The sequence below is a fragment of the Manis javanica genome, chromosome 17 (assembly GCF_040802235.1).
Source record: "Manis javanica isolate MJ-LG chromosome 17, MJ_LKY, whole genome shotgun sequence".
NCBI lineage: Eukaryota > Metazoa > Chordata > Mammalia > Pholidota > Manidae > Manis > Manis javanica.
The window spans coordinates 11,599,498-11,624,981 of record NC_133172.1 but is presented as its reverse complement, the minus strand read 5'-3'; the positions used below and the strand labels follow the sequence as shown (position 1 = coordinate 11,624,981).

The window sequence follows — 25,484 nt, the reverse complement described above, 5'->3', positions numbered from 1 at the left end:
GGGCCCTGCCCGACCTCCGCCCTTTCTGCATCTTGGCCTTGGATTCGCCGCCCCCCACTTCCAGGTTCGTTCTGCTAAAAATTCTGTTTCCTCCTGAAGAGTCCTCCTCATCTTGGGGACCCAGGTTTCTTTCTTTTTAGGATCATCCAGCAAAAACAAAAATCTCTCTCTATCCCTTGAGTACAACCCTCCCCCTCCTTTTTGGAACTTAGAGCAAAAAATATCTTTCTTTCTTCACAGATTTTTTCCCTCCGTCCAGGATTGCTGTCCAGCAAAAATTCTTCCTTTCCACCAGGATTTTTTGGTGTATCTTTCCAACTCATTAACAAACCATTCATTCCCAGTTTCTCTCTGGTCTGATACTTGTTTTCCCAACCCTCTCCCCCAACTCTCCAACAAAAGCCTCTCTTGATCACCAGTTCTACCCAGTTAGGCTTGTCCCAGCGAAATCCCCAGGTCCCTCCCCAGACAGGGGAGATAGGAAAGGAGGAAAAAACAACTTTTTCTTAACAACAGAACCCTTTCTCCCACCTAGATCTCTCCCGTTTGCTATTGCTTCCTTTCTTCTAAAAGCTGCCATCTCCTCCAATTTCTCAGCAGTGTCCTGGCTTCCTTGGGGACCCAAGTTCTGAATTGTCCCCTTCCTTTCCAGCACCTGCTCTTCAGGACAAAAGAAGTTGGACGAATCCTGAATTTACCACCCGGCGTTCCAGGAGGCAGTACCCAGTGGTCTGACCGTTGCTGTCCCTGTGGGTCCTGACCTGGGCCCTCCTGTTCCCTGGAGGATCCCTCACTTGCTCTTCCGGTGAGTTTCTGCCCTTCCTCGGTGGATTCCTTTCTTTCTCAGAAGTGTTTCTAATTCCTCCACAAGTCTCTGTACCAGTGGTGAGATGATTACGGAATTGCTGTTTGGGAAATCAGATAAGGAAAGGGGTTTTTTGTTGTGCATGTTGACCTCCCTGGAGGAATGCAGACATTTATTAGACTGGCTTATGTTGCCTTGCTTATTGCAAAAATGCCTTTTCCTTCTCTAGCCCAGGCTAGCAACTTAAGATACCGACAGGCCCTGAGTGTGACCATCCAGACTGCGCCCTAAGCGACGCCAGTCAATGCAAATGGCCACATAGAAATGCCAGGACAGTGTTGCGAGAACTTCATTATTTAAAATTAAAGTATCGTTGATAGACAATCTTATGTTGGTTTCAGATGTACATCATTTGGTTTAGCAGTCCCTGTGACCCCCTAACATTGTGACTGCAAATTACTGGGCTCCCTTATCCCCCTATTGCCGCACACCCCACCCTCCTCACTGGCCCCATCCCCTCCCCCTTGGTAACCACTTGTCACCTCTCAGTGTCCATGAGTCTAGTGCTGTTTTCTTCTGTTTTGCTTTGCAGAACTTAATTTTTTTTTTTTTTTTTTTGGTGAAGAGACCAGAACACTGTCTCTGTGTGGAACCTTTTGAACTTTAAAAATACTGACAAGTTTAATGAATATTTAAAGACAGTGTAAGCCCCTTACAAAACTTGTCTGGTGGCCGCCAGTTTAGAAGTTTTGTTTTAGGGTTTCTTTCTGTGTTAGACACACTTACACAGATACATATACCCCTGGGCCTATGCGTATATGCAGGACTTGTTTTCTTTAGGCCCAAAGTTCTCAAACTTCTTCATCTTAGGACTTGTCTGCACTTTATTATGGAAGACCCCAAAGAGGCGTTCTGCATGTGTACTCTATCTGCTGACATTTGCTGCATTACAAGTTTAAACTAATAAACTTAAACAATATTTTTTAATTCATTTATAAATAGCAATAGTAGACCAATTCTGTGTTAACATAATTGACATTTTTATTAAAAGACTGTTTCAGAAAACAAAAAATGTAGTGAGAATAATAGCATTGTTTTATAGTTGTTTCTTATAACTGCTTTTGTATTCAGCCGCTTTGGATATGTCCTGTAGCCTCTGCAAAGTTTCCCTGAGAATGAAAAAGGCAGATATTTTTATGAAAATAGTTTTGACCTCGTTGACTTCCTGAAAGACTCTTGAAGACCTGGGGGCTCCCCACATTGCCATCCACCTCACCATGAAAACTGCTCCTCTAGATTTTAGTGCTTATTTGCACCTTCTTTTAGGATCAGCTTTTAGAGTGAGAAACTTTGGTGTCTCTTTTCTTCGTTTAGTTAATTCTGGGTAAGAAATTTTCCTGGGAAGTACAGTCAGAGGCTACTGATTGCACCATGTCTTTCTCTTTCACAATGTAAGCTTTAAATCTGCTCTTTTCATGAGATATCGGAGGAAATGAGTTAAACCTCTGGTAAAAATTATATTGGTTGGATGGCCAGAGGAGGGAGTCTTTCCTGACTAGTCAGTTTAAAAATGTGGGTGCAGAGTATTACACAGGAGTCCCTGCCTCAAGTGTGGAATTACAACACAGTGGAGTGGTTATGTGTGAGAGCTTTGAAGTCAGACTACCTGGGGGTGAATCATGACCTTGATTTGGGGTAAGTTACTTAACTTCTCTAGACTACGTCATCCATAAAATAGGGTTAATAATACAGCATATTGCCTCAAAGGGGTACTGTGGGAATTAAATGAGATGATACATACATGGTTAGAGTAGGGCCTGGTATATGATAAAGCCTTTATAAATGTTTGCTTCTACTCTTACTATTATGATGATGATTATTATAGGGGCCTGGCAAGAAGGTAAGTGAGGACTGTGGGAACTGGAGGCCACAGCCTTCTCTAGAGACGGCACCATCTGTCAGCTCTCTCTTATTGATGACTATCAGGGAATATCAAATCTGGTAATTTTTAAGAGAAGCCAGAAATCCACATATTTAGTTGAAATCTCTCCATTAAAAGAAATGTCAGTGGCTGATCCATTTTCATTTTATTTTATTTTATTTTTTTATGGTTTTTTTTCATTTTATTATCTTTAATCTATAGTTACATGCTGAACATTATGTTTCCTAGACTCCCCCTTCACCAAGTCCCCCCCACAAACCCCATTACAGTCACTGTCCATCAGCATAGTAAGATGCTATAGAATCACTACTTGTCTTCTCTCTGTTGCACAGCACTCCCCATGCCCCCCCACACATTATACATGCTAATCGTAAGGCCCCCATTCTTTTTCCCCACCCTTATCCCTCCCTTCCCATCCATCCTCCCCAGTCCCTTTCCCTTTGATAATTGTTAGTCCATTCTTGGGTTCTGTGATTCTGCTGCTGTTTTGTTCCTTTAGTTTTTCTGTGTTCTTATACTCCACATATGAGTGAAATCATTTGGTATTTGTCTTTCTCCACCTGGCTTATTTCACTGAGCATAATACCCTCTAGCTTCATCCATGTTGTTGCAAATGGTACAGTTTGTTTTCTTCTTATGGCTGAATAATATTGCACTGTGTATATGTACCACATCTTCTTTATCCATTCATCTACTGATGGACACTTAGGTTGCTTCCATTTCTTGGCTATTGTAAATAGTGCTGTGATAAAAATAGGGGTGCATCTGTCTTTTTGAAACTGGGCTGCTGCATTCGTAGGATAAATTCCTAGAAGTGGAGATTCTGGGTCAATAGGTATTTCTTTTGAGCTTTTTGAGGAGCCTCCATACTACTTTCCACAATGGTTGAACTAATTTACATTCCCAGCAGCAGTGTAGGAGGGTTCCTTTCTCCACAACCTCGCCAACATTTGTTGTTGTTTGTCTTTTGGATGGTAGCGATCCTTACTGGTGTGAGGTGGTATCTCATTGTGGTTTTAATTTTCATTTCTCTGATGACTAGCGGTGTGGAGCATCTTTTCATGTGTCTGTTGGCCATCTGAATTTCTTCTTTGGAGAACTGTCTGTTCAGCTCCTATGCCCATTTTTTAATTGTCTTATTTGCTTTTTCTTTGTTGAAGTCCGTGCACTCTTTATATATTTTGGATGTCAACTCTTCATCGGATCTGTCATTTATGAATATATTCTCCCATACTGTAGGATACCTTTTTGTTCTTTTGATGGTGTCTTTTGCTGTACAGAAGCTTTTCAGCTTGATATAGTCCCACTTATTCATTTTTGCTTTTGTTTCGCTTGCCCGGTGAGATATGTTCATGAAGAAGTTGCTCATGTTTATGTCCAAGAGATTTTTGCCTGTGTTTTTTTCTAAGAGTTTTATGGTTTCATGATTTACATTCAGGTCTTTGATCCATTTCAAATTTACTTTTATGTATGGGGTTAGACAGTGATCCAGTTTCATTCTCTTACATGTAGCTGTCCAGTTTTGCCAGTACCATCTGTTGAAGAGACTGTCATTTCCCCATTGTATGTCCATGGCTCTTTTATCATATACTAATTGACCATATATGTTTGGGTTAATGTCTGGAGTCTCTATTCTGTTACACTGGTCTTTGGCTCTGTTCTTGTGCCAGTACCAAATTGTCTTGATTACTGTGGCTTTATAGTAGAGCTTGAAGTTGGGCAGTGAGATCCCCCCACCCCCACTTTATTCTTCCTTCTCAGGATTGCTTTGGCTATTGGGGGATCTTTGGTGTTTCCATATGAATTTTTGAACTATTTGTTCCAGCTTGTTGGTAATTTGATAGGGATTGCATCAAATCTGTATATTGCTTTGGGCAGGAGGCCACTTTGATGACATGAATTCTTCCTAGCTGAGAGCATGGGATAAGTTTCCATTTGTTAGTGTCCTCTTTAATTTCTCTTAACAGTGTCTTATAGTTTTCAGGGTATAGGTCTTTCACTTCCTTGGTTAGGTTTATTCCTAAGTATTTTATTCTTTTTGATCCAATTGTGAATGGAATTCTTCTCATGATTTCTCTTTCTATTAGGTCATTGTTAGTGTATAGGAAAGCCACAAATTTCTGTGTGTTAATTTTGTATCCTGCAACTTTGCTGTATTCCAATATCAGTTCTAGTAGTTTTGGAGTGGAGTCTTTAGGGTTTTTATGTACAATATCATGTCATCTGCAAATAGTGAAACTTTAACTTCTTCTTTGCCAATTTGGATTCCTTTTATTTCTTTGTTTTGTCTAATTGCCATGGCTAGGACCTCCAGTACTATGTGGAATAACAGTGGGGAGAGTGGGCATCCCTGTCTTGTTCCCGATCTCAGAGGAAAAGCTTTCACCTTCTCTCTCTTCAGCATGATGTTAGCTGTGGGTTTATCATATGTGGTCTTTATTATGTTGAGGTAGTTGCCCTCTGTACCCATTTTGTTGCGAGTTTTGGCTGATCCATTTATAAAGAACATTGTGTAGCTCAAAAAAACAGGCCTGTGGTTTTTTTAGTTTTTGTTTTTTTGAATTTTTGTTTTTTGGTATCATTAATGTACAATTACTTAAACAACATTATGGTTACTAGACTCCCCTATTATCAAGTCCCCCCCCCACGCACCCCATTACAGTCACTGTCCATCAGCATAGTGAGATGCTATGGAATCATTACTTGTCTTCTGTGAATATGCTGCCTTTCCTGTGTCCCCACCTGCTACATTAAGTGTGCTAATCCTAATGCCCCATTTTCCCCCTTATCCCTCCCTTCCCACCCATCCTCCCCAGTCTGTTTCCCTTGGTCACTGTTAGTCCATTCTTGGGTTCTGTGAGTCTGCTGCTGTTTTGTTCCTTCAGTTTTTGCTTTGTTCTTATACTCCACATATGTGTGAAATCATTTGATACTTGTCTTTCTCCACCTGCCTTATTTTACTGAACATAGTACCCTCCAGCTCCGTCCATGTAGCTGCAAATGGTAGGATTTGTTTTCTTGTTATGGCTGAATAATATTCCATTATGTATATGTATCACATCTTTATCCATTCATGCACTGATCCACTGATGGACACCTAGGTTGCTTCCATTTCTTGGCTATTGTAAATAGTGCTGCCATAAACATAGGGGTGCATCTGTCTTTTTGAAACTGTTCTACTGCATTCTTAGGGTAAATTCCTAGGAGTGGACAGGCCTATGTTTTATAACAAAGTTAGGACTGGGAAATGAGGAAAAACTTTCATAGGGTAAAAGCTGCAGGTCTGTCTCTTCATGCAGCTTCCAGCAGCCTGCTGTTACTCAAAGATGATCACTTCCTCCCTGTAACACCGATGAAGAGGGAAAGAAGAGGGTGGTGCTTGGGTAATAAAAGGCTGATGGTCCAACAGGTTGGGGCTTTTCAGAAAGGAAGAGAGGTGGCACAGTGGAATCCTGTCACTCTTCAGTGAAAGCGCTGCTGAGAGCCTTCTTTGATCAGAGTTCTGTCCCAGCTGAGATGTTATGAGAAGTATGCACACATAAAGCAGAGTCACAGCCACCTAGAGCTTATAGTCTAGAGAAAATTGAAGAACCTGAAAAATAAATTCTGAGGCCATTTGGGATAAGTGTTAGGATTATCAGACAAGTGCTTATTGGAGTTCAGAGGAGGAAGAAATAACCTCGGACTGTGTTATGTGAACAGTATTCTCCAGGTCAAGGGGGCATTTAGGCATGATTCTGAAGGGCTTCATTTGGCAAAACTGACGAAAGAGATGTTGGTCAAAGAAAACCACACAAATCAGGGTTTTGAATTCAGATGCCTCTACAGGCCTGACAGGGCATATAAATGAGAGGATGGGTGGGTGTGAGAGAACAGGGAGTGGTGAAGACTGTGGCAAACTGATGGGGGCATGCTCTGTCTAAAGTAGCTACAGCTTCTTAGCTCCAGCCAGTTGTTACTTTACAGGAATGTGGACTCAGTGTTGAAAGATGCTCAGATTTTTTCCCCCAGAATTTTAAATACAAGTTGGCAGCCTTACTTAACATAGAATCTCTTAATCTGTAGTGTCCAATTTGGTAGGCACTAGCCACTTGTAGCTATATAAATTTGAACTGAATTAAAATAAAATAAATAGTCACTCAGTTGCACCAGCTGCATTTCTAGGTATTCCTTAGCTCTGTGGCTCGTGGCTATCATTAGTGCAGATTTAGAACATTTCTGTAAGTACAGAGAGTTCTTCTGGAGAGTTCATACGCTATCCAAAAGAACTCAGACAGATTTTTCAATTTGATAACTAGTAGAAAATATTTAAATTTACTGCAGGCTAAACAAAACATCTTTGTAGACCAGGTAAACATTCAGATTTTCCCCTCCCTCCAAACAATGCTACAGTAAACATTATTTATCTAGTGTGGACTTCCTGCTGCAGTCTAGAACCATATGGCAGGTTACCCCCCACCAAAAGGTAGCATTTCACAGAGTTCTTTCTCTTCCTACCCCCACCAGTCATGGAGTGATGACCCTGTTTTAAAAGAAAAAATTGAAATTGCATTGGATCGCCAGTATTGACTTATTGTTTTTTAAACAGTTAATGCAAAAATGTTGATGAAACAAGGCTTATATTCCTAGAGTTTAACAGTTCTTATACAGTTCTCTCTGCTATAAAGTCAGCATACACTTAAACACAAGCCAAGCAACCGAGCCAATGTAATTCAAAATACAAACATGCTATTTTGTTGAAGTTTAGCTGCTTCCTTGAAACAACTACTTTCCCGACTGCCACACTGAGCCCTTCTGCATTTAGCAGACCCTGTGATGTCTCAATTCTTCCATTCTTTCTCAGTTTGAACTACAGTAAAACCTCCATTTGTACCAGGATGCCTGTTGGCTTTTAATTGAACAGAAGGCATTGCAATGAGCTAAATCCACCTCTAGCTTCTCATTAGCCTGCGGCAGTAAAAATAGTCCTTGTTTGCCTTAGTGCCATTGTAAACATACCCTAGGCATCAAAACCAAATGGTAGCACTTGGTTATAGAGTGTTAATCCAATCATATAGATACACTGATTTTTTTTCTTTTAGTTAATTCTTAAAATGAAAACACATACAATTCTTGGAAAGAGTATCTGGACCCTTGGGTATGTCTACAAGGATCCAGGGCACCACAGACCCTGCCCCACAGGGACATGGAAGGTGCTGACACTTGATGAATTGAATTTGTGTGATGACAGAACCCAAGTAAATTCAATATCGGCTGAGGGGGGCTTGCTTTACTTTGTGGAAAAGCACGGCCTTTGGACTTTGGGCTTGCTTGCCCGAGGTTGTGACCAGACCGATGTGTTCTCTGGACTTTGGGAGTATGCTGGAAAGCAGGTGATTCAAGCGTTGGGGGATTCCAGAGACAGTCTGTCTCCCGCCCTGGCCCCACCCAGAACCTCTTGTGTTTTCTAGTTTAAAGGGTACACAATGTGGTCTGCTGTTTATTCCGTAAGGAATCAGTGTTGTGTGGTGGATAAGCACACAAGCTCTAAGGTCAAATTATCTGGGTTTAAAATCTGGCTCAACTACTTGTTAAGTACATGACTTTGGACAGATTACTTGTCCTCTCAGAGTCCCTTTCCTTCCCTGTAAAATGGAAGTAATAATAGAACCAGCCTCTGGGTAGTGAGTGAGGAGTGAGTGAATGAATGCATGTAAAGCACTTGGTGTAATCCATGAGAAGGAGAAAATGCTTAACATCTTATTTTACAAAATACTACTTTATATTTTATCAGCTTGTTTTATTACTGGGAGATGAATAAAGCTGGGTTCTTTGCTCCTCGGAGGACTGAAAACAGCTTCCAGCAGCCCTGTAAAAGAAACTTGAGAATTGGCAGGGAAATCATTTTGCCTCTGAATAGAAACTAATACAGTTCACACATACCCTTTTCTCTGCAGTCTAGAAACCTAGGAAGTTCTGAGAATGCCAGGGTGTCTCCAGTCTCCTTTGGTGGCCAAACCTGAATTCACATGTTGCTCTTTGCAGTCTATTTATTCTGCTTTACTCTGAGTCATCCTACGTGTTATGATTTGGTCACCAGGTGCTGTCCTGGACTCCCTGGGGATTATTTAAAACACGGTGTATGCATTATGCACCTTTCTAAATCCCCCATGTTGTGAATTCTGGTACTCAGTCAGGTCCCAGAGCTGTGGTCCAGGTCTATGGACCTGTATTCAACTTTGAATTTGAGCTCCCTCGGTGGGCTACACACGCAGACACACAGGGAGATGCACAATGTGAAACGCAGGTGTTGAGGGCACAGCAGTTCCGTTACATCTCAACACAAAAAGAGTTTAAACAGTACACGCTGATATGGCCTGGAGTCCAGGCCCAACTCCTGGTATCCTAGCGTCCACCAGATTTGTTATCAGTGAGTCAGTGCATGTTTATTAAGTGTTTAGGTGTGGATAGAAGTATTCATAAAAGCCAAAATGGAAACAATCCAGATGCCCATCAATAGATTAATAGAGGCAGAAAATGTGGTCTCTACAGACAATGCAATGTTTCCTGGTCATAAAAAGGATGAAGTTATGGTAGATAAATGCTGTGAAATGTGGATTAACCCGAAAAAATGCCATGCTTACTGGTAAAAGAAGCCAGACATAAAAGGCCACATCTTGTTTGATTCCTTTTGCATGAAATAGATGACCCTGTGATTGGAACATCTTTGTTTGCATGCGTCGTAACTTTTTGTTGAGAAACTGGACATGCTGAACATTCCAACGCGGGGACTCTGGGAGTCGGATTTTCCCTCCACCCCAGGGCTGCCTGCTGCTCTTCCTCGTGGTTGTAACTGTTCAGGGACTTTTCGAGACTATTTCTGTGGACTGTTCTTTGTCACATGCTGTCAGTGAAGACTCTTTCCATTATTATTTTTCTATTTTTTATTCAGGTATTATTGATATACACTCTTACGAAGGTTTCACATGAAAAAACAATGTGGTTACTACATTCACCCATATTATCAAGTCCCCCCCAGACCCCATTGCAGTCACTGTCCATCAGCGTAATAAGATGCCGCAGAGTCACTGTTTGCCTTCTCTGTGCTGCACTGTTTCCCCGTGATCCCCACACCATGTGTACTAAACATAATACCCCTCAATCCCCTTCTCCCTCCCTCCCCAACCCTCCCCTTTGGTGACCGCTAGTCCCTTCTTGGAGTCTGTGAGTCTGCTGCTATTTTGTTCCTTCAGTTTTGCTTCATTGTTATATTCCACAAATGAGGGAAATCATTTGACACTTGTCTTTCCTGCCTGGTTTAATTCACTGAGCATAATGTCCTCCAGCTCCATCCATGTTGTTGGAAATGGTAGGATTTGTTTTTTTTAGCTGAATAGTATTCCATTGTGTATATGTATCACATCTTCTTAATCCATTCATCTACTAATGGACACTTAAGTTGCTTCCATATCTTGGCCATTGTAAAAAGTGCTACGATAAACATAGGGGTGCATATGTCTTTTTGAATCTGAGAAGTTGTATTTTTTGGGTAAATTCTAAGGAGAGGGATTCCCAGGTCAAATGGTATTTCTATTTTTAGTTTTTTGAGGAACCTCAGTATTGCTTCCACACTGCTTGAACTAGTTTACCTTCCCACCAGCAGTGTAGGAGGGTTCCACTTTCTTCACATTCTTGCCAGCATTTGTTGTTACTAGTCTTTTCTATGTTGGCCACCTTAACTAGTGTGAAGTGATATGTCATTGTGGTTTTACTTTGCATTTCCCCAGTAATTAGCAATGTGGAACATCTTTTCATGTGTCTTTTGGCCATCTGAATTTCTTCTTTGGTGAAGTGTCTGTTCATATCCTCTGCCCATTTTTTAATCAGGTTATTTGTGTTTTGGGTGTTGAGGTGTGTGAGTTCTTTATATATTTTGGATGTTAACCCATTGTCGGATATGTCATTTACAAATATATGCCCCCATACTCTAGGATGCCTTTTTGTTCTGCTGATGGTGTCCTTTGCTGTACAGAAGCTTTTTAGCATGATGTAGTCCCATGTATTCATTTTTTATTTTGTTTTCCTTGACCAAGGAGATGTGTTCAGGAAAAAGTTGCTCATGTTTATATTCAAGAGATTTTTGCCTATGTTTTCTTCTAAGAGTTTTATGGTATCATGACTTACATTCAGGTCTTTGATCCATTTTGAGTTTCTTTTTGTGTGTGGGGTTAGATAATAATAAGTTTCATTCTCTTGCATGTAGTTGTCCAGTTTTGCCAACACCAGTTGTTGAAGAGGCTCTCATTTCCCTATTGTATATCCATGGCTCCTTTATCGTATATTAATTGTCCATATATCCTTGAGTTATATCTGGGCTCTCTAGTCTGTTTCACTGGTCTGTGGGTCTGTTCTTGTGCCAGTACCAAATTGTCTTGATTACTGTGGCTTTGTAGTAGAGCTCAAAGTCAGGGAGCATAATCCCCCCGACTTTATTCTTTCTTCTCAGGACTGCTTTGGCTATTTGGGATCTTTTGTGGTTCCATATGAATTTTAGAACTACTTGCCCTAGTTGCTTTAATGTTTTCAACAAATGCCATCCCCATGGCTACTCTACTCGCTGTCCTGAGTTCCAGGTTAGGCAAAGTCAAAGCAAGACCTTTGTGTTAGCTTTTCAAGAGCCATCCAGGTCAAGAGAGACATCAGTTCTTTGAGAACAAGATTGTCTCTGCTCCCTCCTACACCAGGAGGAACTGGGTGCTGTCTGCAAACTGCCGTGGAGCTGGGGAGTGGGATGGGGTATGGGGAAGTTACAGTGTCACAGGCTTCTCCTACCAGATTTCAGTCACCATTTTCTTGATAGGAGTTCACTTGGTTACTATAAACCATTGACTTTTTTCCAGAGTTCTGATAAAGTTTTTCTTGGGGGCACAGGGAGGAACTTTTTAAATTACCAATTCTATCTTTTTACTTATTACAGGTCTACTCAGGTAGTCTGTGGTCCCTTGAGTCAGTTTGGATAATTTGTATCTTTCTAGGAATTTGTCCATTTCAATCCAAGTTTCCTAATTTGTTGGCATGTAATTGTTTGTAGTATTCCTTTATAATCCTTTTTATTTTTGTAAGGTCATTAGTGATGTCCCCTCTTTAATTTCAGATTTTAGGAATTTGAGTCTTTTTTTTTTCTCTCTTTCTTTTCTTGAGATAAATCCTACTAGTTTAAATGCTACATAGTTTATTCCTTTCCTTTTGGTAGTTACACTTAGATTCCTTTAGAGTTTATACTTAAAATACAAAATCAATCATTGTCACTTTCTTTTTCCCAAATGATTCAGAAACCTGTGAACTCTTAAGCCTTGACTGAGAAAAGTCTGCATTGCTCCTTAAATACAGATGTTGCCGTGTGTTGAGTTCTGGGCTGGCTCTCTCCTTCCCTTTGCTGATGGTATTATTCCACACCTTCCAACGTTATTTCTGTTGAGAAGTTTGCCACCAGGCTAGTCGTCTTCCCTTTGTAGATCATCTGCCTCTTCTTTTTGGTAGCTTTTAGGGTGTCTCTTTGTCTTTAGTGTTCGTCAGTACTGCTGCATGTCGGAGTGAATTCATTTTCATTTATTCTGCTCTGGCCTTGGAATGATTGGTTGTTATTAACCCCATGTCTTCAAGGATCAGACCTTTCAGCCTGGCGTCATGTGCTTCTGCAGTCCCGGGAGCTCCTCCGTGATCTCCTTAGTATCCTGTCCTCCTGTAGTGTCTCCTCTTTCCTCATTTCCCTATTAGACACAGGCCTGGGACTTTTGCATCTGCTCCTCATAATTCCTCAATTCCTCAGTCATATTTTCCACGTCTTTATCTCTCTGTGCTGAATTTGGGAGGGAGTTCCTCAGATTGCTCTGCTGATTAATTATTCCTCTTTAGCACTGTTTAATCTGCTCTTTAACCTGCCAGTGAATTTTTATTTAAATGCCTTTCATTTCTAGGAATTCCAATTGCTTCTTTTAAAAGATATTTGCTCTTGTCTCATACTGACTTTTTCTTTTCTTGTGCTGGGTCTTCTCATCTCTCATTGTCCTGTGTTTTATTTGTTTCTTTGTTTTCTTTTAGTTCTTGGAATGCTTCTCTAGGCTTGTGTGCAGTTTCTCTTTTATTTCTTTAGTTGTCCTGTGGATGTCACAACTCTTCTGGGGTCCCAGGTCCCCATTTCCTGTGAGCTCAAGGTCCTGTTCCTTTTCCCTTGTGTCTATTTTGACCCCAGGTGCCAGCCTCCAAGGTAATGCTCTGTAATAGAAATTTAACATAAGGCATATATTATTTATAATTTTCTTGGAGCCACATTGAAAAGTAGAGGTAGACGAAATTAATTTTAATAACATTTAACCCACTATATCTAAAGTACCACTACAACATGTAATAATGTAAAACATTACAGATACATTCTTTGTTTTGATTTGCATTAAATCTTCTAAATTGACTGTGTATTTTATACTCACAGTCTGTCTCGACTTGGGCCTCCCACAGTTCAAGCGCTTCAGAGCCACATATGCCTTGCGGCTGCCGTATTACACAACAGCTCCGAGTCCTGTATCTGAGTCTGATTTTCCCCTAAGGCAGACCTGAGCTTGTACCTCCAAGTCGTCTTTGAGTTTTCACATTTTTCCTGGCAACTTGGGGTTTTACCTGTCTCTTGAGCCTGGCTATATATTAAAAATTATCTTTTGTCATATTTGTATATGTTCATTGCTGGAGAAGAAGTTGGTTCAGTCCATGAATTTGCTGGAAATCTTTAAATTTATTCCCAACAACCACCTTATGATGGAGGTGCTCTTAGGCCCAACTTACAGAAGAGGAAATAGGCTTGTGGAGCTTAAGTGAATTACCTGTGTTGACATGGCTGTTAAATGGCAGAGGACAGACCCAGATACAGGTCTGTTTGAAGTCCAAGTCCATGCTCTGTATGCTCCATGGCCATCTCATGATTTTGATTCCTCCTTGTTTGTTTTCAGGACTTAGAAACCACCGAGGGATCTCTCCTCCCCGATTCCTTGCAAGCCTCGCTCGTCTGGAGAGTAGCTCTTGGTCAAGATTTGGCAGCAGAGAGCCATGGACCAGAACAGCGCAGGGGAGGAGGGTGCCCATCCATCCGAGATACACCTCCCTTCATTTTCTGAGAGTCAAGGACTCAACTGCAGCAATGCCCTCAACCAGGATCTGGGTCCCAGCTCCCGAGACCTGTTCTGTGCTGGCCTGAGTGGTTTGGACATGGACCCCAGCCTCCCAGCACCCAATGTGCCCAGCAAGGTGCTGGAGGACAACGTAGATGCTTTCTCCCTGTACTCTGGGGAGGACCGTGACTCCGTGAAGCTGCTGGAGAAGTATGCAGACCCGGAATCTCAGGCTTCTTTACAGGGTGAGGCTGTCCACCTGGGTCCCAGGGCCTGGTGGGCTGTGTGGAATTTCCTGGGCTAGCTACATGTTGATTCTGTGTGGATTGGTTAAGGAAACTTTCCATTTCTGTGGGTGAATGGGGAAGGACAGTCACCTTGTGGTTTTCTGCTTGGGCATTGTTCCCAATTCACTAGTCAAGGAAACTGAATACTGATCCTAGGAAATAATGCTGAGAAATGTGGATGTTTGGAGATATCCTAATCTTGTGTGTGGAGTGGGCAGACCTTTGAGGTGGTGAGAGACTTTCCTGCCCATGCCACATCTCAGAGGCTCTTCTCCTGTTTGCAGAATGAGCTAGGATCCTGTCCATTTGCTCCTTGGTTGTCTCTTCTTCCTAAGGATCAGTGTCTTCGTCTGCAAAGTGGGGGATGACAATACGCACTCTGCTTTCCCCAGAGTGACAGCGGTCAGAAGCAAAAGAAGAAGTGAATGTCAAAGCCCCTCGTAGATTATAAAGCACTGGACAGTGCGCAGATTTTTATCGATATTGTTTGAGTTAATGCCGGCAGCCCATTGATTTAGTTCTAAGTCTTCTCTTCAGCAAAGAGAGAACTAAGACAGTAATTAGAGTCCTTGCTTGTTGCCTTTTGCTTTGCCTTCACGCTTCCCACACAAGATAAACTCAGTTTTTGTTTTAGCCTCTTCACGATATCCTTAGGTAAGATGCTTAGGTGGGTTGATCGAGCGAGAGTCACAGCACGTGCGGGGAAAGCCACATCTGGAGTGGCCCTGCAAACCAGATATTACTGCTGGTTGGGATAAGCAGCTCACGAAGCCCCCTGAAGACTTGCTAAAATGAAAAACATCCGAGGCCCCCACTCCACGCAAGGTGCAGTGCTCCCGTGTTGCCTGTTGGATTCTTGGATCCCACCTCTGCGGAGTCCCAGATAAATGGTGTCATAAAGCCCCTGCCGCCACAGCACCCTAGTCTTTAGAAGCCTTCCAGGCCACAACTGTCCTGAGTGTGGCCTCTGACTGGGCGCCGTCCTGCAGCGTGGCCGGGCCAGGGTCCTTACTCTCCCCACTGCCCAGTCTAGGCCTTGTTCTCTCTGTGAATTAAGGTGCTGGAGATGGAGAAAGGGTTCCCGGGCCTCTCTTCCCGCGTCTACTGCGGTTCTGAGAGTCGGGGAGCGCTTTAGCCGAGCTCTTCCATGTCCCCGGGTGTCTCTAACGTGGCTTTCTCCTGTTTGTTTAGACCTGAGGCTGGCCGTGCTTCAGGTGCCTGGAGAGGCTGACGAAGGAGGCAGGGCCACCTCCGGGAGCGCAGGGAAAGAAGAGCAGCATCACACTTCGCCTCAGAAGCTGCTTCTGGACTGCAGCGTCTGCGGGAAGGTGTTCAGCAGCACCAGCTCCCGGAGCAAGCACTACCTCACGCACAGCCAGGAACGGAAACACGTTTGCGGAATCTGCAGCAAGGCCTTTAAGCGCCGGGACCACCTGTATGTAGGAGTGTGGTCACCAACGTCTGTGCAGGGGCCTGGGGTCGGGGGGCATGTTCCTAGGTCATTCTCATCACCTCCCAGATGAGCCCGACACACCCTGTTGGTGTTGGGTCCCTGTGACCGGTGCTTACACAAGAACTCCATGTCTGGGGACAGGTCTGGCACTGCCCTGAACAGGTCACCCTTCCAAGCCCCCAAAGTCTACCAATGAGAAAATCACTGCCTTGATTTGCAGACAGGACGTCCCGAGGCAATGTTGTCATGGAGGGAGTCGGGTTAACTTTATAGAGAAATGTTTGGAGACAGTGGTGGGTACCTGAGGAGAACCAGCCCGTGTTTATATGAGGAACATGTACCTGGACTCCACAGGGCATGAGAGACTCTTGTCTTTTTTAACTTATTATTATTATTATTTTTAACTCGATTTTAAAAAGAAAGCCCAATAAAAGAGTCTGAAGCAGAATTCCTTTTGTTCTTAATGTCTGGTAAATGATAAGCTTTTCCTGCTAGTGAGGAAGGACAGACAGACTTTCTCAAACCAAGAGACTGGCAAGTGGGAGACAGCAGTCCATTGCTTTTTTTGTTGTTGTTGTTATCATTAATCTACAATTACATGAAGAACATTGTTTACGAGTCTCCCCCCTTCACCAAGTCCCCCCCAGAAACCCCATTACAGTCACTGTCCATCAGCATAGTAAGATGCTGTAGAATCACTACTTGTCTTCTCTGTGCTGTACAGCCCACCCCATGTCCCCCACATTATACATGCTAATCGTAATGCCCCCTTTCTTCCCCCACCACCCCCTTATCCCTACCATTTGCAACAACATGGGTGGAGCTAGAGTCCATTGCATTTTATATGGTCCTGGCCGTCCCACAGGGCTTTGACTGACCCACCTTCCGACTCATCCTCTCACCAAGCCCCCCAGGGAAGGGCCACGATTTGCTCATGTCACAGACCAGTTAACAGGGGAGCTGGAGATTGGGTCTCTCCCACTCTCCTCCGATGGAGGCCGGGGCTGACCTTTAGGGAAGGGCTTTGTCATTTATCAGACACGTCCCATGTGCAGTATTATTAGGACTGTCCAGACTAGGGCTGCTTGGAGTGCAGAGGGTGATTTTCTCATCTGTTTATAGTTATTAATGTAGATATGAGTATGACATAATCATTGTGCATATTTGTATTCATTTATATTATAGGAGGCACATTTGGCTGTTTTCTAGAAAGTTCTGGTAGCACATCTGTAAATTGTATTTTTTCCTGTGGGGGATTTCAGGCAGCTGTCTCCTTGTAGGAATTCTATGGTAGGGGAAGGACTCCTTTGATAAAGGCAGGATCCTCCCGAAATGAGCTTTTCCTCAAATGTATTCTACAAAACTTTGGTTCTTAAGGGTGCAAAGAGGGGCTATTTCAAAAAACAGTTCTGTGGGCAACTATGTTTCAGAGACATGGCAAGTTACATAGATGACCCTCTATCTATCTACCTGCTATGTGGCTTTTAAATTTGCTCCCGTGAACCTCCAAGAAGCAAATGGTGTTTTATAAGAACGGACTTGCCAGCTGAGCCCACGTCCTCAGGGAGCAACTGTGGAGGGCTGGTGTTCCTGGGGAACCCATTCTGGGGAACTCTGGCCTGGCTTCTGTTGATTTTTCTCTCAGATAAGGGGTTTGCTTAATGGTGAGGGAGAGGGGCACCCCTTCCCGATGCTTTGACTGTAGCCGGGGCTGAGTGCAGGTTCTGAACTGTGGTTCTGAGCTCCACTCCCCCTTTGGAGCACTGTGGGGGGAGTCAGGCTCGGGACCCTGCAGTGGGAGGCTGAGCCCCAGTGACCTCTGACTCCCTTCTCATGTGTGACTCCAGGACTAGGCACCTGCTCACCCACCAGCAGACCAAGCCCTTTGCATGCATGGAGCAGGGCTGCAGCAAGAGCTACTGTGATGACCGCTCCCTGCGCCGGCACTACGAGGACCAGCACGGCTTTTGCATCCTGAAGGAGGCCCCCCCCAAGGAAGAAGCCTGTGGGGACTCCTCTCCTGCCTACGAGGTGGCCGACCAGCCTGCTGCAGATGGCCTGCGATCCCTGGTGCCTCCAGAAGCCAGGACCCCGGGCCCCCTTTTGCCCAACCGAGAGCCCCTGCGCTCTATTGTGAGCAGCACAGTCCACCAGGAGATCTCTTCTCCCGGCCCGGTCCTGGTTGGGGCTTCAGATGACGGGGAAGGGAAAAACACAGCCTGTCCCTCCCCACCCTCACTGGGGCCCTACCCCTGCACGCCAGCGGCCCCAGTGACCCTGGGCACTGATGTTCCCAAGGAGTGTCACCCTCTGTGGAAGGAGCCCGCCGCTGGGTTCACAGCCATTCACTCCAGGGAAGGAGAGAATGGTGGTCCACACCCAGCTGAGTCGGAGCGGCCACCCCAGCTGCCGCCCACCCTGGAGAGCTGGCAGGACGCTGTGCCTTCGGTGGACCCCCCACAGGACTCAAAGTCCAAGCTGACGATATCCAACAGGATCCAGGTACCTGACTTTATGCTGTGAGATGAGAGTCTCACTCATCACTTGTTTCTGAATTTGAGTCATCCAGGCATTTTACTTAGTGCCCGTGCGTCCTCAGACCCAGTTTTACAGAGGGGAAGTGAAGGTTCAGGGAGATCGTGGCCCCCCCACCAACCTCACCCACAGAAAAGCCAGGATGAAGGCTTTGCAAGTCGCTGGGACGCCCTGTGTCACCTTCCCTCACTGAGTTTTTTCTGCTTGCCCTCCTTTTGCCCATCTCTTCCTTCTGGGTTTGCCCCTCAAATTCTCCAGAAGATATAAAGGGAGAGTTCCTTCCCCCTCAGTATTCCTGCATGAGATGCCATCTCTGGCTGTGGGGCAGGGGTGCCCACATGTGTCAGCACTTGTGCAGCATTAGCCTGGTTCCTGCCTAGGTGGTGGCCACGAGGACCTGGGCGCCAGGCGGTCAGCCGCTTCTCTTTGCGACGTGCTCAGGTCTAGCACCCAACAGCTGCATCCTCTATTTTTTTAAACAGCTTTAATATTCGTGTGCCATCTAACCATTTTAAATCACACCATCTGGTGACTTTAAGTATACTCAAGAAGGTTGTGCACCATTACCACTTTTTCCAGAACATTTTCATCACCCCAGAAATTAACCCCATACCCTTAGTTGTCCCCCCAGGTCTCCCCATAACCTCCCAGCCCCTGGCACCATGAATCTACCTCTGTCTCTATGGATTTGCCTACTCTGGACATTTCATATAATTGAAATCATACACTGTGGCCTTTCATGTCTGCCTTCTTCCACTCAGCATAATGTTTTCAAAGTTCATTCATGTTGTAGCATAAGCCAGGCTTCGCTCCTTTTTATGGCTGAGTAATACTCCATTGTGTGGATACATCACATTTTGTTTATTTATTCATCAGTTGATCGCCATTTGGGTTGTTTCCACTTGGCCATTGTGAATAGTGCTTCTGTGAGCATTTGTACAAGTTTTTGTGGGGACATACATTTTCATTTCTCTTGGAAATTACCTAGGAGTGGAATTATTAGTTCATGGGGTAGCTCTGTGTTTAACCATCTGAGAAGCTGCCAGGCTTTTCCAAAGCAGTTGTGCTATTTCACATCCCCATCCTCGGGGTATGAGGGCTCCGATTTCTCCACAGCCTCATCAGCACTTGCTATTGTCCAATTTTTTTTTTTACCATAGCCATTCTAGTGGATGTGAGGTGCTACCTCATCATGGTCTGACTCACGAGGCTCTAATGGCTGGTGGTGCTGAGCATCTTTTCATGTGCTTATCAGCCATTCATGTGTCTTTGGTTTGGTGTCTGTTCATATCCTTTGTGCATGTTTGAACTGGGTTATTTGAGTTTTGTTGAGCTGTACATACAAGGCCCTTATGAGATGTATAACGTGTAATGACTCTCCCATTCTGTGTGATCTTACTTTCTTGATGGTGTCCCTTGATGCAGAGAAGTTTTCAGTTTTGATAAGTCCAGTTTGTTCTCTTTCTGTGTCATCCAAGAGAGCATGGCCTAATCCAAGGTCACAGAGTCACACCTGTGTTTTCTTCTTGGCACTTTGTAGTTTTAGTCCTTGCATATGCCTCATTTTTTATATGTTGGCTCAAATGTATTTTCATCTTCAGGATGGAAATACCTACCGGCTCCCCGATCCAGTGAAGGAGGAGAGCACGGCAGGCGGATGGTAAGTTCAGAAGCCCCTCCCTGCCGGGCCTGGGGGCTCAACCCCTCGGGAGTCCTCTGGGGGCTTTTATGTGCTGGCCTTGGGCGAGTGAGCTCTGGATGCTTCAGCCCTGAAGAGGTGCCCGCCAGGCCATGAAGGAAGGGGGTATCGTCTCCATTTCTGGGGATTCATCGAGAGTTGTCAGTGGATCAGACTTAAAAGAAAAAAAAGAAAAAAATGGGTGGAGTCCCCTTCCCCCGTTCTTCCCCCTGCCGTGTCTGTCCACAGTAACCAGCAAAATGGAGGCCCTGCAGACTGGGCAGAGCCAAGGAGCACGTATGTCTGCAAGAATTGCAGCCAGATATTTTATACAGAGAAAGGGCTGACCAGCCATATTTGTTTTCACAGCGACAAGTGGCTGTCACCTCGAAGGAAGCAGGACCAACAGGTGAAGGCGCGCGTGCAGTAGGTTCTGTGTTCGCAAGGCGCTCACAGGCTTTGGGGGAGGGAGTCAGTGGCTGGGTGTCATTGTCTCAGGATGGAGGCATCCTCCTGGGGAAGCCTGGGCAGTGACCAGGAGTCTGGCTGCGCTGCTCCAGGGAGGGCGGGCTGGCGCTTGAGCCTGGAGCGTCCCCTCTGCCGCTTGCCTATGGTTCCTCGTAGGCTACCATCTCTTCTCTGTCGGTGTGTGGGTGTCCGGCATGGAGTTTTTCAAGCCTCTGAGACAGGTGCTGAGGCCGGAGGTGGAGGCACAGAGCCCCCCAGGAGCCTGGAAACCCTCGACGGCATGAGCATAGCTCCTCTGGGGACTCCTGCATCGGAGCCTGTGGGCCCAGTGAGCCAGCCCCCGGGAGCATAGCCAAGGTGGGTACTGGTCGGTCCACTTCCCACTGCTTCCTGCACAACCTGCCAGTGGAAGCCATGGGCAGAGCCCAAACCAAGTGCCACAAAAAATCTCTCCAGAACAGCTTGTCTTGCGCATTCATTCATCCACCTTCCATGCCGGCCCTGTGGAGGCAGTGCTGAGGAGACCATGGTGACAGGGACGGCCCCAGCCTGGCGTCCTGGGGCTGCCAGTCCAGGTGAGTAGATGGACCCATGCCAGACAGTGAGGTCTCAACTGGGCTGGGCTGGGAGGGGGAGCAAAGGGACTGAGGGGACCCCAGAGACCCCGCCTGAGGAGGTCAAGGAGGACTTTCTGGAGGTGGTTAGAGCTGAGACCTGGAGGATGAGGAGCAGTAAGACTGGTAGAAAGAGGGGAGATTGTGTGGAGGTGGGTAAGAGATGTAAGTTCATGGGATCAGCCATTGCAGCCTGGACTGGAGGGTCCCACCTGGAGAAGCCCCCTCCAGGCCGGGCGACAGGGTGCATAGATCCCCTTGTCCATCTCATGGAGCTGCGGTCATTTTTCATCTTGTGGTGCTGTTGCACTGCATCTCCGGCCCCATCTCTAAGTGCCGGTCATTTTAACAAGTTGACGCTGGCCTCATACATCTCCGAAACCCTTTGTATCAGGGCCTCTCCCTGGGGGCGGGGCACATGAGGAAGCTTCCCGCACCACACGTCCATGCCAAGAGTCTGGGGTCTGGCTCGGGCGTGGTGGCCCCGCTCGGCTCCCTTGCTGAGGCCGGCTCCGACAGGGGTGTTGGGTGTTATGTTTCCCTCTGGCTCCATGGGCAGTGCCCTTGCCTATCCGCGCGCCCCCTTGAAGACTGAACTGTGCACACGTGGCCTCAAGTCACCCCCTGTGGCTTTGAATTCTCTTCTCCAGGGACAAGACAGAGACGGGGAGGAGAGTAGCCAGCCCAGAAAGCGGAGAAAGTGCCTGCGGCCCAAGGCATCGCTCCTGTCTCCCGCTCCTTCTGCCTTTGGGGAGCCGGGCCCCGAAGGAGGCCACCAGCGCTGCCCGTGGTCTCCGGTGCTCCCGGTGGACCACTCCCTGCAGGGATCGTTCCAGTGCTCTCCCGATATGCCGCCCCTGGTGCTGAGCCCCATCCGGGAGGGGTCTGGGCTGTATTTAAACACTGTTCCATGTCCACTCAGGATGATTCTGACAGAGTCATCGGCAGCAAGCTTGGTGAGTGAGGCTCAGGCCTGTCATCTCTGACCATCACACGGCAGGCCTGCTATGGGCAGATGCAACTCGACATGTAGCATTTGATCCAGGGGTTCTCTCTGGCCTTCGGCTGTGTCCAGCCTGGGGGTCCCATGGCTGCTCAGAGGTATCCCAGGACGATGTGGAACCAGCAGCCTTCTAGGTGCTGAGAATTTTACAGGCAGAAGGAAGATATGGAGGCCATGTAGCCTGACCACCCTTCTGCCCGTCCTCTTGAATAATTTTGTTAGCAGTTTTATTGGTACATAATTCACATACCATATGAATCACCCATTTAAAATACAGTGTTTTTTAGTAAATTGATAGACTTGTGCATCCATCGCACCATGTAATTTTAGAGCAATTTCATCACCCCAGAAGCAGCACTGTACATTTGCAGTCACCCCCCCCCCCACAGCCCCCATCTCCCCAGCCCTGGGCAACCACTGATCATCTCTAATCATCATGGACGCACCTGCTCTGGACATTGCATGTAATTGGAATCATACAGTATGTGACATTTGGCGTTTAGTTTGTTCATTTAGCATAATGTTTTCAAAGTTCATCCATGTTACAGCATATACAGTGCTTCAATCCTTTTTATGGCTGAATAATATTCCATTGTGTGGATACACAACATTTAACGATTTATACCTGATGAGTATTTGAGCTATTTCCATCTTTTAATTATCATGAATAATGCTGTTATGAACATTCACATACAAGTTTTTGTTGGACAAAGGCTTTCATTTCTCTTGAGTTTATGCCTAGGAGTGGAATTGCTGGGTCATAGGGTAACTATGTTTAATGGTTTAATGCCAGACTGTTTTCCAAAATGGCTGAGCCATGGGAATAAATTTCGATGCACATTGCGTGCAAGTTCCAATTTTCCACATCCTTGTTAGTGATTCTTCATAAATTATAACTCTCCTAGTGTGCATAAAATATCTTATTGTGGTTTTGATGTGCATTTCTCCTATGGTAATGATGTTGATATCTTCCGATGTGCTTGTCCATTTGTGTATTTTCTCAGAAGAAATGTCTGTTTAGATCCTTTGCCCCTTTTTAAAATTGAGTTATTATCTTTGTATTACTGAGTTGTAAGAGCTCCTTACATATTGTGGATGCAAGCCCCTTATTAGATACATGATTTGGAAAGTCTCTCCTGTTTCATGTCTTATCTTTTCATTTTATTTATGGTATTTGCGATACAAGAGTTTTAATTTTTTGTCACTTGTGCTTTTGGTGTTGTATCTGCAGCTTTGCCTGACTAAAAGTCACAATTGCTTTTTTTAAGTCAGTTAAGAAAAGAGAAGAAATATGCAATTATGCTGACTTTTACTCCTTTCTCTTCAAAGAGTTTTATAATTTTAGCTCTTACATTTAGGTCTTTGATCGATTTTAAGTTAACTTTTATATATTATGTGAGGTCAGAGTCTAAATTCATTCCTTTGCATGTGGATATCAGTTGTTCCAGCACCGTTTGTTAAAGAGATTATTCTTCCCCCCATTGAGCTGGTGTGGCACCTTTGTGGAAAATCAACTGACCATAGTGATTTTAGATTTTTCTTAGTTTTTAATACAGGCAGTTACAACTATATGTTCCCTCAGAACATTGCTTTAGCCACATTCCATAAGTTTTAGTATGTTATATACTTCTTTCCATTTATCTCAAAGTATTCCCTAATTTCTCTTTTGATTTCTTCTTATATACATGGATTATTGAGGAGTGTGTTGTTTTATTTCCACATATTTGTGAATTTTCCAAATTGTCTCCTTTTGATTTATAATGTAATTGTATTGTAGTCAGAGAACATGCTTTGTATTATGTTGTTCCTTTTAAATGTATTGAGACATGTTTTATGGCTAGAATATGTTCTGTTCTGAAGAATATCCCATGTGCGCTTAAGAATATATTCTACTGATGTTGGGTGGAATGCACCAAAAATGTTTCTGTCTTGTTTTATTCTGTGTGGTTGTCCTATCCATTACTGCAAGTACTGAAATCTCCAACTATTGTTTTGAATTGTTTATTTCATACTCAATTGTGTCAGTTTCTGCTTCATGTATTTTTGGACTGTTTTTAGGTGCATATATGCTTATAATTGTCATATCTTCCTGATGGTGTGATTGTTTTTTCCAAGAAGTGACTACAGTGTTCTTTATCATCACTGCAATAATTTTATCATTATCTCTAGTTTTTTTTATAGGCTAATTAGCCTAACATTAGTACCATTCTGCCTCTTTTATGGTTGTTTACTTGGTATATTTTTTCTGTACTTGTATTTTCAACCTGCTTGTGTTTTTTTCAAATAAACCATGTCTTCTATAGATTATATTAGTTGGATCATATATTTTTTATCTAATCTGACGAACTCTGCATTTTGATTGGTTTATTCAATCCAGTGTCACTTAATGTTACATTGTTATAGGGAGGTTTACATTTGCCATTATGCTTTTGATTGTATGTACCTTGCCTTTTTCTCCTTCTGTTCCTCTATTCTGGCTTTCTTTTGTATTAAGTGTTTTCTACTGTAACATTTTAATTCCTTTAGTTTTTCATTTTTTTCTTAGTCTTTCCTTAGTGGTTGCTCTAGGACTTAAAACTACATCTTAACGTTATCAGAATCTGTTCAGATGTATAATAACTTACAGTGAAATATAGACACATTACTCCTATGCAGCTCTATTTCTCCTAACCCTTTTTCTCTTATTATGTATATAAATACTTTATATATATATTTTATTTTCTGTATGTGTGTGTGTGTATATACATATAAATCCAGCAATACATTGTTTAGTTCTTACATTATACTCTTTTGTATTATGTAACAAAAACTGAGAGAATAAAGGAAAGCAAGCATTATGTATACAATTTGTTATGTAACATTTTTAGTTATCCTTTCTCGTCTCTTCATTTATTTATTTCTGTGGATTGGAGTTATGGTATGGAGTGTTATTTCTCTACTCCAATGCATCGCCCCTCTGTTGTGCTGTTGTTGTCATATATATGTTTATAAATTACAGGCCTATAACACTAATGTTTCATGCACTTACTTTTTAAGTCAAGAAAAGAAAAAATATGCAATTATACTGCCTTTTATAATTACCTACATAAGTAGATTTACCAGTGTTTTGTATTTGTTTGGATTCAGGTTACTATCTAATGTATTTTTTTCTTTCAGCCTGAAACTTCCTGTAGTATTTATTTTCATTGTGGAGGTGTAATTCACATGTCATACAATTCATCCCTTTAAAGTACACAATACAGCAGTGGTGGGTACATTCTCAGAGCTGTGCAACTGTTGCTACCATCAGTTTCCAGATATTTTCGTCATGTCCCAAAGAAGCCCTGTACTCAGCAGTCACTCTTGTCCTTCCCCTCCCAACCCAGTCCCCAGCCGTAGGTAACCACGAATCTACGTTCTGTCCTGTAGGCTCGGCTCCTGTGGACATTTCATACAAGTGGAAATCATATGATGTGTGCTTCTTTGTATCTTCTTTCAGTTAGCATAAAAACTTAGGGTTTCATCCATGTTGTGTATATCAGAACTTCATTTCTTTTCATGCATGGCTGAATAATTCTCTAC

General features: G+C 44.0%; 1 protein-coding gene across 1 annotated transcript in view; it reads left to right on the top strand.

The window, feature by feature from the left end:
• The first annotated feature begins 578 nt into the window (after window positions 1-578).
• The window catches only part of LOC140847150 (zinc finger protein 541-like), a 40,576-nt gene continuing 15,670 nt past the window's right edge, over window positions 579-25,484 (top strand). Inside the window, exons 1-9 of the mRNA XM_073226401.1 lie at window positions 579-805; window positions 13,727-14,130; window positions 15,364-15,607; window positions 17,473-18,127; window positions 19,762-19,820; window positions 20,088-20,264; window positions 20,463-20,634; window positions 20,713-20,881; window positions 21,745-21,876. Of these exons, the coding sequence (XP_073082502.1) occupies window positions 13,824-14,130; window positions 15,364-15,607; window positions 17,473-18,127; window positions 19,762-19,820; window positions 20,088-20,264; window positions 20,463-20,634; window positions 20,713-20,881; window positions 21,745-21,876 (1,915 nt within the window). The 5' untranslated portion in view covers window positions 579-805; window positions 13,727-13,823. The remainder of the gene's footprint in view (window positions 806-13,726; window positions 14,131-15,363; window positions 15,608-17,472; window positions 18,128-19,761; window positions 19,821-20,087; window positions 20,265-20,462; window positions 20,635-20,712; window positions 20,882-21,744; window positions 21,877-25,484) is intronic.